This window comes from Heptranchias perlo, chromosome 35 (genome assembly GCF_035084215.1).
Source record: "Heptranchias perlo isolate sHepPer1 chromosome 35, sHepPer1.hap1, whole genome shotgun sequence".
Taxonomy (NCBI): Eukaryota; Metazoa; Chordata; class Chondrichthyes; order Hexanchiformes; family Hexanchidae; genus Heptranchias; species Heptranchias perlo.
The window spans coordinates 9763180-9778020 of record NC_090359.1 but is presented as its reverse complement, the minus strand read 5'-3'; the positions used below and the strand labels follow the sequence as shown (position 1 = coordinate 9778020).

Below are 14841 nucleotides of genomic sequence, written 5' to 3'. Positions count from 1 at the left end.
TGTTCATTTAATAAAGTTCACAATTGTTTTGTGACAATTATTTCATTGACCGGGAATCGAACCCACACCGCGGCGGTGAGAGCCCTGAATCCAAACCACCAGATGCCGCGCAGTGGGTCGAGTCACGGATCGGCACAGTTAATGCAATGAACAAATTAAAAAGTAGAAACAGAAAATGTTGCGAACTCTCAGCAGGTCAGACAGCCTCTGTGGAGAGAGAAACAGAGGGAATGTTTCAGGTCGACGACCTTTCATCAGAACTCGCTCCACAGATGCTGCCTGACCGGCTGAGTGTGTCCAGCATTTTCTGTTTATAGTTCAGATTTCCAGAATCCGCAGCACTTTGCTTGTGAAATTAAAAAGTAGCCCAAGTTGATGAAAGTTGCACCAGTGAAAATCCTGGGTGGAGATTTGGAGGATGCGACAGTGGGAAGGGCCGGACTGCGATTCGAACAGTCCTCCAAGCAAATTTCGGGGAAGTCATCGAAATTTAAAAGAGGACTTGGAACGGGAATAGAACGACAGGCTCACGTGACAGGGCATTGGTATTCGGAATGTCCAAAATGCAGTCCCCACTGCTCTGATGACCTGAATCAGACAAATAGTAATTCACAACACAGGACAAATCCATTTGATTTGAGTTTTGGAAACCCATTCACGACAGCAGCTGTCTCCCATCAGTTTACTTTTCCAAACTAAAGGGTGTGAAGCTTGCACGAGTGATGATCTGTGCTGCATTATTTCTGAGCAGCAGACTCACTTTGCCCCATCAATGCCTATTTGTTGGAAGGCGCAGTCCTCATTGGTCGAGGGGATCGGTTTCTCGAGCTGTGATTCACCATCCTCTATTTCAGGAATATTCCGGTTTGCTGAAAATGAGATGAGATGAAACGAGCAGGTCCAACGAGCCGGTCTGCAACACTCCACGGCATCTACAAAGTTGTCTCTTGCACTTACAGTGAAGCGGAGGGCAGTTTTCACCCTTAAACCAACAAGTTAGGTGGCGCAGTAAATAGTGTAGATGGGAGCAGTAAGTAGTGAAGGAACATTGATGATTAAATGAGAGGGTAAAACTGTGGCAGATGGAGTTCAATGTGGGGAAGTGAGATATAATCCACTTGGAACATTAAAAAGATAAATCAGAGCATTTTCTAAATGACGAGAAACTAGGAACTATGGAGGAGCAGAGAGGTTCAGCGGTCCATCTCCAGAAATCACGAAAAACTAGTGGACAGGTACAAAAAATAATTAATGGAATGTGAGCCTTCATCTCAAGGGGCTGGAATACAAAGGGTGGAAGTTATGATACAGATGCATAAAGCTCTGGTTAGACCACATCTGGAGAACTGTGTTCAGTTCTGGGCACCGTACCCCAGGAGGGACATATTGGCCTTGACTGGGTGTGGAACAGATTCACCAGAATGATATCGGGGCTAAAAGGGTTAAATTGTGAGGACAGGTCTTGCTGACGAGACTTTTATTCCCTTGAGTTTTGGAGGTTGAGGGGTGATCTAATTGAGATGTGTGTGAAGATAAGGGGAGTGTCAGAAGATGGTCTGTCGTGGAGAAGAGAAGCCAGGGGTTGTCTTTACATTCCAGGATGATCCTGGAATAGTGAGCAGTTTTGTCAGAGGAGAGCAGGACCCGATAGTGCTTTATGTGGTCCAGCCAGATCTGGTGATGAATGGTTAACCAGTTGTCCACCATAAATGTTCAAGTCTGCGTCCTTTGGGCTCACAGGAGTGGAAATGAGGGCAGTACCAGGGGGATCGACCAGGGTGAGAGAACAGTAATGGTTTTAATGGGGAGAAGGGCATCAAAGATGGAGGTGAGGGTCTGATCGAGCAGATGGATAGCTGCAGAAATGTCGTGGTGAATGGAGGGCCAAAGTCCAGACAGTTGGGAATTTGAAAGTGCTGTTGTAAGTGACCTGGGGGAGAGTTTTTTCCAGGGATGAACACAGAAGGAAGTGGGTTAGTCCCACTCCCCTGCTCTTTCCCCATATCTCTCCAAATTTTTTCATGTCAACTATTCACTCAATTCCGTTTTGAAAGTTACGATTGAACCCACTTCCACCGCCCTTTCAGGCAGTGCATTCCCGATCATAAAAACTCGCTGCGTAAAAAAATCTCTCCTCATTCCCCCGCCCGTGGCTTTTTTGCCCATTGATCTTAAATCTGTGTCCTCTGGTTATTAACCCTTCCATCACTGGAAACAGTTTCTCCTTATTTACTGTATCAAAACCTGTCATAATCGTCAACCTCCATTAAACCTTCTGGGTGTAGTCTCAGTACCCTTCCTGCTGACCATCCCTTCAGTTCTCATGTGGTCTAGCGGTTAGGATTCCTGGTTTTCACCGAGGTGGCCCGGGTTCGACTCCCGGTGTGGGCATAACAGCTTTTTAGTCCCAGCCTCGCAATTTGCCTGCAGTTCGGGCTGTGGCTGCTGCTTCCTCCCTCGCTTCTGTGTCAGACCCACAATCACACTGAGAAATGAGGCAGACCACAGCTCTTGAAGGGACAGTGCACGAAAAGCAACAATGTCCAGACAGATCACTCAGCAGCTCATGGCCAAGTGTTTGACTACAATCCTTTTATCATTCACTGTAAAACCCGAGGCTCAGTGAAACACTCACAGAATATTCTGGAAAAACTCAGCGAGTCAGGCCGAATCTGTGGAGAGAACAAACCAATTAACTGAGAGTCTCAGTGAGACAAGGAACGAGACTCGGCTCTTCACAAATTGTCACGGGATCTTTTACACCTCGGAGCAGAAAGAAGGGACCCCCATTAAACACCTCATTCAAAGGACAGCACCTCTCACGATGCAGCTCCCTCTCAGAACGACACAGTCAGCCTGGATCATGTGTCCCAGTCCTGGAACGGGAGCTGGAACCCACACCCTTCTAAACACCAGCCTGACTCCCTGGTGTTACTCTCACCCCCGGCTAGTCATGAACCAGACTGTGCCACTCTCAGAGTAACTGATGACCACAGCCTCAGCCCTGGGTCCCGGTCTGCACCATAACCGCAGCCTGTTATCGCTCATAGAAAGTGGGATTCCTGTGTTCATTCTGTGATGTGCATTGGGGGAGTGGGACTTCATGGATTGCTCTTGCATAGAGCTGGTATGGACTCAATGAGCCGAATGGCCTCCTTCCGTGCTGTAACCTTTCTATGATTCTATGATTCCATGTGGGTGGAGAGGGATACAAGGAAGTGATCAGAGATGGCCTTATCCATGATTGACACGATCGGGAGTGGAGAGGCCACGTGATTGCAAGGTCGAGGGGCTGGCCATGAATATGGGTCGGGGAGTTTCTATGCAGGGAGAGATTAACGGAGGATAAAGTATCACATAATAGACTTGTTGGCAAAATTGAAGCCCATGGGATTAAACGGACAATGGCAGCGTGGATACAAAACTGGCTAAGGGGCAGAAAACAGAAAGTAGTGGTGAACGGTTGTTTTTCAGACTGGAGGCAAGTATACAGTGGTGTCCCCCAGGGCTCAGTATTAGGACCACTGCTCGTTTTGATATATACTAATGACCGGGACTTGGGTGTACAGGGTATAATTTCAAAGTTTGCAGATGACACGAAACTCAGAAATGTAATAAACAATGTTGAGGATAGTAACAGACTTCAGGAGGACAGAGACAGACTGGTGAAATGGGCAGAAACATGGCAGATGAAATTTAATACAGTGAATTGTGAAGTGATACATTTTGGTAGCAAGAATGAGGAGAGGTAATATAAACTAAATGGAACAATTTTAAATGGAGTGGAGGAATAGCGAGACCTGGGGGTGTAATTACACAAATCTTTGAAGGTGGCAGGACAAGTTGAGAAGGCTGTTAAGAATGCAAATGGGGCCCTTGGCTTCATTAATTGAGGCATTGAATACAAAAGCAAGGTGTTGATACTGAACCTTGATAAAACACTGGTTGGACCTCAGCTCGAGTATTGTGTTCAATTCTGGACACCAAACTTTAGGAAGGATGTCAAGGCCTTAGAGAGGGTGCAGAAGAGATTTACTAGAATGGTGCCAGGAATGAGGGACTTCAGTTATGTGGAGAGACTGGAGAAACTGGGGCTGTTCTCCTGAGAGCACAGAACGTAAAGGGGAGATTTGATAGAGGTGTTCAAAATTGTGAAGGGTTTTCATAGAGTAAAGAAGGAGAAACTTTCCAGTTGTAGAAGGGCAGTTACAACACGGGTTAGATAGAGAGCAAAGCTCCCTCGACACTGTCAAATCAAACACTCCCAGGGAAGGCACAACACGGGTTAGATATACAGTAATGCTTCCTCTACTGTGCAGTTTAGATCCCGCCTCAGATTTCAGATAAAAGGTTGGTTTCCTGGACACTCTGCTGGTGTCTCTCTGCATCTCTGCACCTCGTTACACCGCTCTCTACCTCCCTCTGCTGGTGTCTCTCTGTATCTCTGCTCTCAGTTGCACCGCTCTCTACCTCCCTCTGCTGGTGTCTCACTGTATCTCTGTACTCAGTTACACCGCTCTCTACATCCCTCTGCTGGTGTCTCTCTGTATCTCTGTACTCAGTTACACCGCTCTCTACCTCCCTCTGCTGGTGTCTCTCTGTATCTCTGTACTCAGTTACACCGCTCTCTACCTCCCTCTGCTGGTGTCTCTCTGTATCTCTGAACTCAGTTACACCGCTCACTATCTCCATCCTTTTTTCTTTCCTTTTTTTCATTTTTTTCGAATGAAACTTATGAAATAGGACAGTGGAAGTGATTTAATGAAAGGAGGATTCTAAAGACATTGAGTTTTTTTCTGAAAGACATCCAATCGTATCACAACAGCGACTCATTGAATTGGAGTCAGGTGACTGCAGGTTTTGTATAAAAGGTGCTGGTTGGTGGGTAAAGTGATAGTTGAGTTGTTTGTTATCATGGGGGATTTTGTAGTGAGAGGTTTGTTCCCGGTGCTGGTGTTAGTTGGAGCCGTTTGTTGCTCTGATATTTGGCAACAGTTCAGAGGCCAGAGATTTCCATGGAGAAGAGTAAAACCCACCCCTGTACCCCAGAGAGTCCCTCTCCCTGTGCCTCCCTTTGGTTCCCATTTCAGTGTGTCTGAGGGGAGAAGTCTATCTCCACTGCAGACTGTGATGGTGCAGTGTGGAGAGCAGAACCTACTGGTGAGGGTAGACATGGATTTATTTAGAACCAGGCACCTGATTAAAGCTGCTGACCTGACCCTGGGGACAGCAGGTTGTCGGCCAACTGGGATTGACTCGCAGAACCACACTGTCCTCTTTGACTATGGGCTCCATGAATGTGGCAGCAGATTGCAGGTAATATGATTCCTCAACTCTTGCTCCAATTTCACTGTGTAGATTACTGCCCACTCTGAACTCATTAACATTGGGTGAAACTCCAGCCACTGAGGAGATCCCTGAATGAAATCTGTGTATAAATTCTTGCCCACTGTTAAATATCACCCTGTGTGAAACTACTTTCTTTATTTTGACATGTTAATCTTAGCTTTATATTTAAAAAGAACTTCAAGTTGTCACTGAGGGACTGCATCTTTCTTAAATGGATCATTACTACTCTCTAACTCTGAGATTCAATTCTATTGACCTTGAACCTTCACCGACATTTCTCCAAAGCACTCTATTCTTTTGTGCCTCAATTGATTTATCTTTTCCGTGCCTTCCTGTGGATAATCTGGCCTGTTGCCTCAACTTGTGGTCAATGAATGTTCAGTGTGGAAGTTCCTGTTGAGACTTTTCTTGAAAGATGAAACAAGTGGAATAATAATTGGGATACAGTGTATTAAAGGGGAACTCCACTTTTGGTTGTTACACCTGCCAATCCCCTTGATTCTGCAGACACAGATGAGGTTTAAAAGTGATGTTGTGTTTTGTGCTCCATATCAGGGGTAACTTGAAGCCCCTTAAGGTGAAAAGCTCTATTCTACATGGGACAGAATGCTCATCAAATCTGGCAGTGCCAATCATTTCAGGGTTTCTGACTGCAGGCCTGAAGTCCCCTGTAATAGGTGGACTGAGCAGAGTAACAGAGGCTGCTCCAGGCAACTTCAACCAATGGTGGAGCTGCTTCAAACATGTGTCATTGAGGAACAACTGAAACTCCTCAAACTGCTGCTGAACTGGGCAGGAAAATGACCAGAAATAGCTTTTGTCCAATGAGACCAGCTCTTCATTCCTTAACCTGATGTCTTTCAGATGGCTGGCGATTTCCTGGTCTACACCACCCACCTGAACCACACCCCAAATGCTCGTGGATCTGTCATTGTGAGAACTAATGGAGCAATCATTCCCATTGAGTGCCACTATTTTCGGTAAGAATCTTTACTCTGTGGCAAATAAGGTCTACAGCAGGTGCAGTTCTCTGAAGTTGTCCTGAAATTACACTCCTGTCCTTCCAGGAAGGGCAATGTGAGCAGTGACCCTATCAAGCCCACCTGGATCCCATTCAGCTCGACCAAGTCTGGAGAAGGGCTTCTGTCATTCTCACTGCGTCTTATGAACGGTATGTGATGGGTGGATGGGGAGTGCTTTTCTGTCGTCTCCCACTGGGAGTTACACCCACTGTTTCCAACCCTTGTCCTCTTGTACTTCAGATGACTGGCTTACAGAGCGCACCTCGACTGTCTACTACCTGGGTGACCTCATTCACATTGAGGCCTCTGTTTCAATGACCAACCACATGCCCTTGAAGCTCTACATTGACAGCTGTGCAGCGACATTGAGCCCAGACAAGGATTCCACCCCAAGATACAACATCATTGACTACCATGGGTAAGGAGCTCTCTGCTTTCTCCAGCTCGTTGTCTCAATAGGTTCACTTAATTCACTTTGTCCTTTTTAAAAAATCTTTCTTCAGTTGCCTCCTGGACAGCAAAGCTGAGGACTCCTTTTCAACCTTTGTGTTGCCAAGAGGTGAACGTGAGCTGGACAAACTCCAGTTTGACCTGGATGCGTTCCGCTTCTTTGGAGATGACCGTTCCTTGGTAAGAGGAAGCCAAACATTGGGTTCCCCATGTTGGGAGGAGGTCACTAAATAACAACTTGTATTGAATGTGTCCCTCAGATTTTCATCACCTGTCACCTGAAAGTTGCTGCAGTGGATCGGAGAGATTCCATGAACAAAGCTTGTACTTTCCAGAATATGTAAGTTCCCTCTCTCTCAGGGATGTGTTGTATTAAAGGGTGATGGACAACATGGTTGATAAACTGATTCTCTGGTTTAGCTGGACCCCATTGGAAGAATCGACCAATGATGTGTGTGCCTGTTGTCATCTGGGCAGCTGCAGTGCCACGAGGGATTTCCGACCTGATTCCAGAGGAAGGAGGGATCTTGTATCTGGACCTGGTAGGACATTGATCCTCTCTGTGTTGGAGGTCACCCTTTACCCTCTCTAACTGGAATGTTTGATATTGCAGAGAGTGATGCTGAATTGAAGTGGGAGGGTGAGGCCTCACTTGGACCCCTGGTCATTCTGGATCCTGATGTGACAGAGCTGGCAACTGAGTCCCTTAATGAGCTTGAGCAAAGGATGCAGGAGAGGTCTCCAGGTGGTGAGTTGGCCGACTGCTAGTTTCCATTTTCCCCTCAGTATTTCCTTCACTGACCATTGGTTTCTTGTTGCTTTTTAGGTGTGGAGTCTGAGGTGGTCCTGATCCTGGCCCTGACTGTGACCGCTGTCTCTCTGATCTCTGCTTCTTTGATCGCCTTGTTCCTGTACAGGAAACACAAGCAAACCCAGTTCAACTAGTTATCAAATGACCAATAAAGCAGTGACTGCTTGTATCTTCTAATGGCTGGTTGCTCATTTTTCATTATCTGGCTCCAATCAGCATGCAACGAGTGCTCAATTCTGTTAGTAACACTCCGCACTCCTCCACAGTTCCTCCTGTTCGTGAAATAGGTTTTAATGGGTCCATGTAAGTAGTGGCAGAATGGCTGGTAATAGTGTATCCAGGCCCTGTCCAGGGATGGCTGCAGCAATGGGTGAAGGCTTGCCAGGCCCTCATTGTGCAGGTCAATGAGCTCTGAAGGGACAGTGGGACTGGCCTGAGGTACTGGTGCCGGCTGGTTGACGGCCCAATCATTCCCTTGGTGTCCCGTGGCCATTGATCACTCGAATCCCACACGGGCTCCAAACTCCAGTTAAACTTTCCCTTTTGGAGCTCATTGTCCAAACACCAATAGTATTGAAAGTTGGTGGACTTGGAACTCTCCTCCAAGATTGAAGATCTCTGCCCCTGGTGTAAAGATTCTTGTTTAGTGGGGGTGGGGCTCCAGGTAGATTTCAAATGTTCAGTGTAATGGTTAATGTACACAGGGGGCAATGATGTGCCCACTGGGTACAGGCACAGTGAGAATGTGAGGGACGGGGAGCCCAGCGGTTGTGATTTAACTCAGTTGGATTTGAATTTCACCTGTCATCTTGTGAGCACAGATTGAAGTTTCTTTATCCTCAGCTTCCCCTCACGACAGGCCCTCAGGATTGTCTTGTAAGTAGTTCGTCCTATTTTCAAATTACATTGTTTATCATTCACTGTATTTGAAGGGTGGTCATTGGAACAGGAGAAGGTCATTTCGCCCCTCGAGCCTGGTCCACCATTCAATGAGATCATGGTTGATCTGTGACATAACTCCATATACCTGCCTTAGTCATACCCCTTACCTTTTTTTTGCTTAACAAAATTTTAAGCTGAGATAATAGATTTAACAATTGAGCGAGCATCAACTGCCATTTGTGGCAGAGTGTTCCTAACTTCTCCCACTCTTTGCGTGTAGAAGTGTCTCTTCACTTCACTCCTGAAAGTCCTGATTCTAATTTTTAGGTGATGTCCCCTGGTCGCTAAACTGGCAGTTTTTATAACTTTACAGTGAATTGGGTCCAATCCATGTCTGGGACACCCTTGCCTTGTGAAATACTGAAATTTGTTCATAAAATATTCAGATTAATAAGAAAATGTTTAACTTTACTGAGCTGAGTTTTTCTTTCTGGTAAATCAGACATTCAGGTGGTCTATTAAACAGGATGGGAGCTGTTAGCAGTAAACACCCTCGCTTCAGACAACATTCTTTGGCAGGTGGAAACCACTTCTCCATTTAAATCAAATCATAGTAATATTTTACTTGAGCTATAATCACTGAAGTTTAGTGTTTAAACATAGCAGGAGATCCAGGCTCGTTCTGTTGAAGTAGAATAACAATAAGTTAGTGGGAACTTTTAACAATAGCAATTCATTTCTGCTCACTGTACACACTGAAGGTGATTTTTCTTCCAGTGGAAACTGCAGTCAGACGGCCCCTTCTCACTTTCACTCTGAGCTTCCTCACACTATTGATAAATAGTGTTTGGAAACTTTAAACCCAATAGATGACAATACATTCAAGTGTAGTGTAGGTCCATCCTACCCTCTTCTGTCTGTTGTCTGATTTACATGTAAACATTTCAGGGAGAGTTTACAAAGTGGCCAGGTCACCAGGAGAACTACTTTGGGATATTTTTACAATGTTGCAAAAAATACCATGTCGAAATGCTTCAAGAATTCATTCTCAATGAAGCTTAGGATCTTGCAGTACAGAAACAGGTGACTTTCCTCTCCCCTCATCCAATTTAATGTTCCTCTGTTTCAAGGTCCCGATACCACTCCCATTTAAAATAATTCATGGAGTCTGTCTGAACAACACTTTCAGGCAGAACTCGACATTGTTTCTTTCCTCTCTGTAAAGATTTTTTTTGAATCATTAACAAGTATCTTTTGCCATGTCACATTTGACACTAGGAGTTATAGAATCATAGAAATTTACAGCACAGAAGGAGGCGATTCGGCCCATTGTGTCTATGCCAGCTGAAAAAGAGCTCTCCAGCCTGATCGCACTCTTGGTCTTGGTCCGCAGCCTTGTCGGTGACGGCACTTCAAGTGCACATCGAAGTACTTTTTAAAAAGTGATGTGGGTTTCTGCCTCTACCACCCTTTCAGCCAGTAAGGTCCATACCCACACCACCCTCTGGGTGAAAAAAATTATCCAGAGATCCCCTCCAATCCTTCTACCAATTACTTGAAATATATGCCCCCTGGTTATTGGCCTCTCTGCTGAGGGAAATAGGACCTTAATATCCTTTTTTTATTTGTTCATGGGATGTGGGCTTTGCTGGCAAGGCCAGAATTTATTGCCCGTCCGAATTGCCCTTGAGAAGGTGGTGGTGAGCTGCTGTTTTGGAAGTGATGCAGTTCGTCTGTCCCTCAATAATTTAAACACCTCAATTAAATCCCCCCCTCAGCCTCCTCTGTTCCAATGAAAACAACTCCAGCCGATCCAATCCTTCCTCATTGCTAAAATTCTCCAGTCCTGGACCATCCTTGTAAATCTCCTCTGGACCCTCTCTGGTTCAATCCCATCTTTCCTGTAATGTGGTGACCTGAACTGGACACGGGTTAAATTTATTAGTCCGCCTGTTCCCACAGGTCCCAGTCGAGTTTCTTCATTCCTTTCCTTGGTTCAATCCGTCATTCACCGATTGGGTTTATGACCGGTCACCACCTCCTGTGATTTCCCCAATTGGCTGCCCCTCTTCTCAGAGATTCTCTCGCTCCACAGACCACCTGCACTCTGTCGGTTCCACCAATCCGGGAAGCTTCACCTGTGATTGGATGAACTCGGTGACCCGGGCCCGTCATGGCGGCCGAATCTCCCACAATGCAGAGCGGCGGAGAAAAGGCCCCATCTGTGAGACAGGCCGCGCTGCACTCTGGGAGAATGTTCGCACATGCGCACATCACCCGCCGGATCAGCGGCCGCTTCCTGTTGTGTCGCGAGACAAACTTTCCGTTTTTTCGGTTGAGAACGAGCGGTTTTTATTGTGACGGAAACTGACGTCACTTTTCCTTTGAATCGCGCGGTTTGATTTAAATAAACGGCGCACATGCGCAGTGTGGCGCGTCCCTCTTAAAGGGCCCTGGACCGGCCGAGAGTCCCCGAGCCCGGGGACAGGACCGAGAGACGGGCAATGGGATTAGAGCGGAGGGCGGCCCTGGGGAGGGGGAACTTGCATTTCTCCAGCGCCTGTCACATCCTCAGGACGCCCCAAAACCTCGCAGCCAATGGGGGGGCTTTGGAAATGAGGTCACTGTTGTCATGTGGGCAGCCATTTTGTGCACAGCAAGATCCCACAAACAGCAATGTGATAAATGACCAGATAATCTGTTTATAGGTGTTGGTTGAGGATTAAATATTGGCCAGGACACCGGGGAGAACTCCCCTGCTCTTCTTCGAATAGTGTCGTGGGATCTTTTACATCCACCTGAGGGGCCGGACTGGTTTAACGGCTCGTGCAAAAGACGGCCCCTCCGACAGTGCAGCACTCCCTCAGTCCTGCACTGGAGTGTGAGCCAAGATTTTGTGCTCAGGTCTCTGGAGGGGAGCTTTATTCCTCAATCTTTATGATTCTAGGGGTGAGAGAGCGCTACAAATGAGCCAAGGCCGACACCGAGTACTTCAGAAGGGTCGTTGATTCTTCCTTCCCTTAACACGATGTGACTTTCTTCCACAGGAGAATTCGTGCCTGAACTTCCAGGAGTTTTGAGGAAAACCGCGCCGGATTTGAAACAATCTGCTGGAAAATACTTGAGGCTGACTGGAAATCTCTTTGGATGTTCACACGGCCGGGAGGCACCAAGACAATTCGATGAGACTGTGAAGGATGTCAAGTGAAATCAGGGACATGGCGAGCAACGGTGTGAAGGTAACTGGGGGATCCCCGGGGTAATGCCCAGTCTGTTCAGGTGGGCTGTTCAAAAGGAAATGGAACAGTGCGGGGAGAAAGTTGTCTGGGGACCGGAAACAGAGGGTCCGGGTTAATGGGAGTTGCTGAGATTGGAGAAGGGTTGGAAGTGGTTACCCCAGGGGTCAGTGCTGGGCCCACTTTTATTCTCCGTATTTATGGACCACATAGAATTACATAGAATTTACAGCACAGAAACAGGCCATTCGGCTCAACTGGTCTGAGCTGGTGTTTATGCTCCACACGAGCCTCCTCACACCTCTCTTCATCTGTCCCTATCTGTATATCCTTCTATTCCTTTCTCCCTCATGTACTTATCTAGCTTCCCCTTAAAAGCATCTCTGCTATTTGCCTCAATTACTCCATGTGTTAGCAAGTTCCACATTCTAACCACTCTCTGGGTAAATAAGTTCCTCCTGAATTCCTTACTGGATTTATTAGTGACTATCTTCTATTCATGGCCCATAGTTTTGGACTGCCCCCACAAGTGGAAACACATCCATGTCTCCCCTATCAAATTCCCTCATAATTTTAAAGACCTCTATCAGGTCACCCCTCAGCCTTCTCTTTTCTAGAGAAAAGAGCCCCAGCCTGTTCAGTCTATCCTGATAGTTATAATCTCTCAGTTCTGGTATCATCCTTGTCAATCTTTTTTGCACCTTCTCCAGTGGCTCTACATCCTTTTTGTAACATGGAGACCAGAACTGTGCACAGTACTCGGTGTGGTCTAACCAAGGTGCTAGACAAGTTTAACATAACTTCCCTGCTTTTCAGTTCTATTCCTCTGGAAATGAATCCCAGTGCTTTGTTTGCTTTTTTATGTCCTTATGACCCTGAGTCACTACATTTAATGATTTGTGTATCTACCCCTAGACCCCACTTTGCTCCTCTATCCCATTTCGACTCTTATTATCCAGGAAGTATGTGGCCTCCTTATTCTTCCCACTAAATTTGTACCACCTCACACTTATCTATATTGAAATTCATTTGCCAATTACACGCCCATTCTGCAAGTTTATTAATGTCTTCCTGTATTTTATCGCAGTCCTCTTCACTATTAACTATATCCCTCAATTTGGTGTTGTCTGCAAATTTTGAAATTGTTCTTCCGATTCCCAAGTCCAAACCGTTGATGCAAATGGTGAACGACAGTGTTCCCAGCACCGATCCCTGTGGAACACCACTTCCAACCTTTTCCCAGTCTGAGTGACTATCTTTAACCCCTGCTCTCTGTTTTCTGTTTTGTTATCAGCTTGCTACCCATTCTGCTACCTGTCCCCTGTCCCCACACGCTCTGACCTTGGTCATGAACCTACAATGCGGTACCTTATCGAAGGCCTTTCAAGATCTTTCAAGATTTTCTTCTTCAGATATTGATTCACTTCCCTTTTAAATTCTGCTTCCCTCATTGTTTCTGGTCGGACATTCCATTGTCCTAACAACCCTCTTAATTTGATGCCCTCCAGTTACCGACTCACGAACTGGGATGTGGGCGTCGCTGGCAAGGCCAGCATTTATTACCCTTCCCAGTTGCCCTTGAGAGGGTGGTGGTGTGCCACCTATCTTGAACAATTGAGTGACTTGCTAGGCCATTTCAGAGGGCGATTAAGAATCAACCACATTGCTGTGGGTTTGGAGTCACATATAGGCCAGACCGGGTAAGGACGGCAGGTTTCCTTCCCGAAAGGACATCAGTGAACCAGATGGGTTTTTACGACAATCCGGTAGTTTCATGGCCACCATTACTGATACTAGTTTTTTTTCGATTCCAAATTATATTTAATTAATTGAATTTAAATTCTCCAGCTGCCATGGATTTGATCTCATGATTCCGGAATATTAGTCCAAGCCTCTAGGATTACTAGTCCAGTAACATAACCACTGTGCTACCGTACCCATACTCCCTCAGCTGATGAATCAGTCCTCCTCCATGTTGAGCACCGCTTGGAGGAAGCACTGAGGGTAGCAAGGGCACAAAATGTACTCTGGGTGGGGGACTTCAATGTCCATCACCAAGAGTGGCTTGGTAGCACCACTACTGACCGAGCTGGCCGAGTCCTGAAGGACATAGCTGCTAGACTGGGCCTGCGGCAGGTGGTGAGCGAACCAACACGAGTGGAAAAACTTACTTGACCTCGTCCTCACCAATCTACCTGTCGCAAATGCATCTGTCCACGACAGCATTGGTAGGAGTGACCACCGCACAGTCCTCGTGGAGATGAAGTCCCGTCTTCGCACTGAGGACACCATCCAACGTGTTGTGTGGCACTACCACCGTGCTAAATGGGATAGATTCAGAACAGATCTAGCAGCTCAAAACTGGGCATCCATGAGGCGCTGTGGGCCATCAGCAGCAGCAGAATTGTATTTCAGCACAATCTGTAACCTCATGGCCTGGCATATTCCTCACTCTACCATTACCAACAAGCCAGGAGATCAACCCTGGTTCAATGAGGAGTGTAGAAGAGCATGCCAGGAGCAGTACCAGGCGTACCTAAAAATGAGGTGCCAACCTGGTGAAGCAACAACTCAGGACTACATGCATGCTAAACAGCGGAAGCAACATGCTATAGACAGAGCTAAGCGATTCCACAACCAACGGATCAGATCAAAGCTCTGCAGTCCTGCCACATCCAATCGTGAATGGTGGTGGACAATTAAACAACTAACGGGAGGAGGAGGCTCTGCAAACATCCCCATCCTCAATGATGGCGGAGTCCAGCATGTGAGTGCAAAAGACAAGGCTGAAGCGTTTGCAACCATCTTCAGCCAGAAGTGCCGAGTGGATGATCCATCTCTGCCTCCTCCTGATATCCCCACCATCACGGAAGCCAGTCTTCGGCCATTTCGATTCACTCCACGTGATATCAACAAACGGCTGAGTGCACTGGATACAGCAAAGGCTATAGGCCCCGACAACATCCCAGCTGTAGTGCTGAAGACTTGTGCTCCAGAACTAGCTGCGCCTCGAGCCAAGCTGTTCCAGTACAGCTTCAACACTGGCATCTACCCAACAATGTGGAAAATTGCCCAGGTATGTCCTGTCCAC

At 46.7% G+C, this 14841-nt stretch overlaps 1 protein-coding gene across 1 annotated transcript; it reads left to right on the top strand.

Annotated features, from left to right (window-relative positions):
• Positions 1-4917: 4917 nt before the first annotated feature.
• Positions 4918-7787, top strand: LOC137302018 (zona pellucida sperm-binding protein 3-like). Its single transcript, XM_067971726.1, has 9 exons — positions 4918-5316; positions 6214-6329; positions 6417-6520; positions 6612-6789; positions 6875-7001; positions 7082-7161; positions 7242-7363; positions 7435-7569; positions 7648-7787. Exons 1-9 carry the CDS (start codon positions 5131-5133, stop codon positions 7764-7766), a joined length of 1167 nt encoding a protein of 388 aa, XP_067827827.1. The 5' UTR covers positions 4918-5130; the 3' UTR covers positions 7767-7787.
• Positions 7788-14841: the final 7054 nt, after the last annotated feature.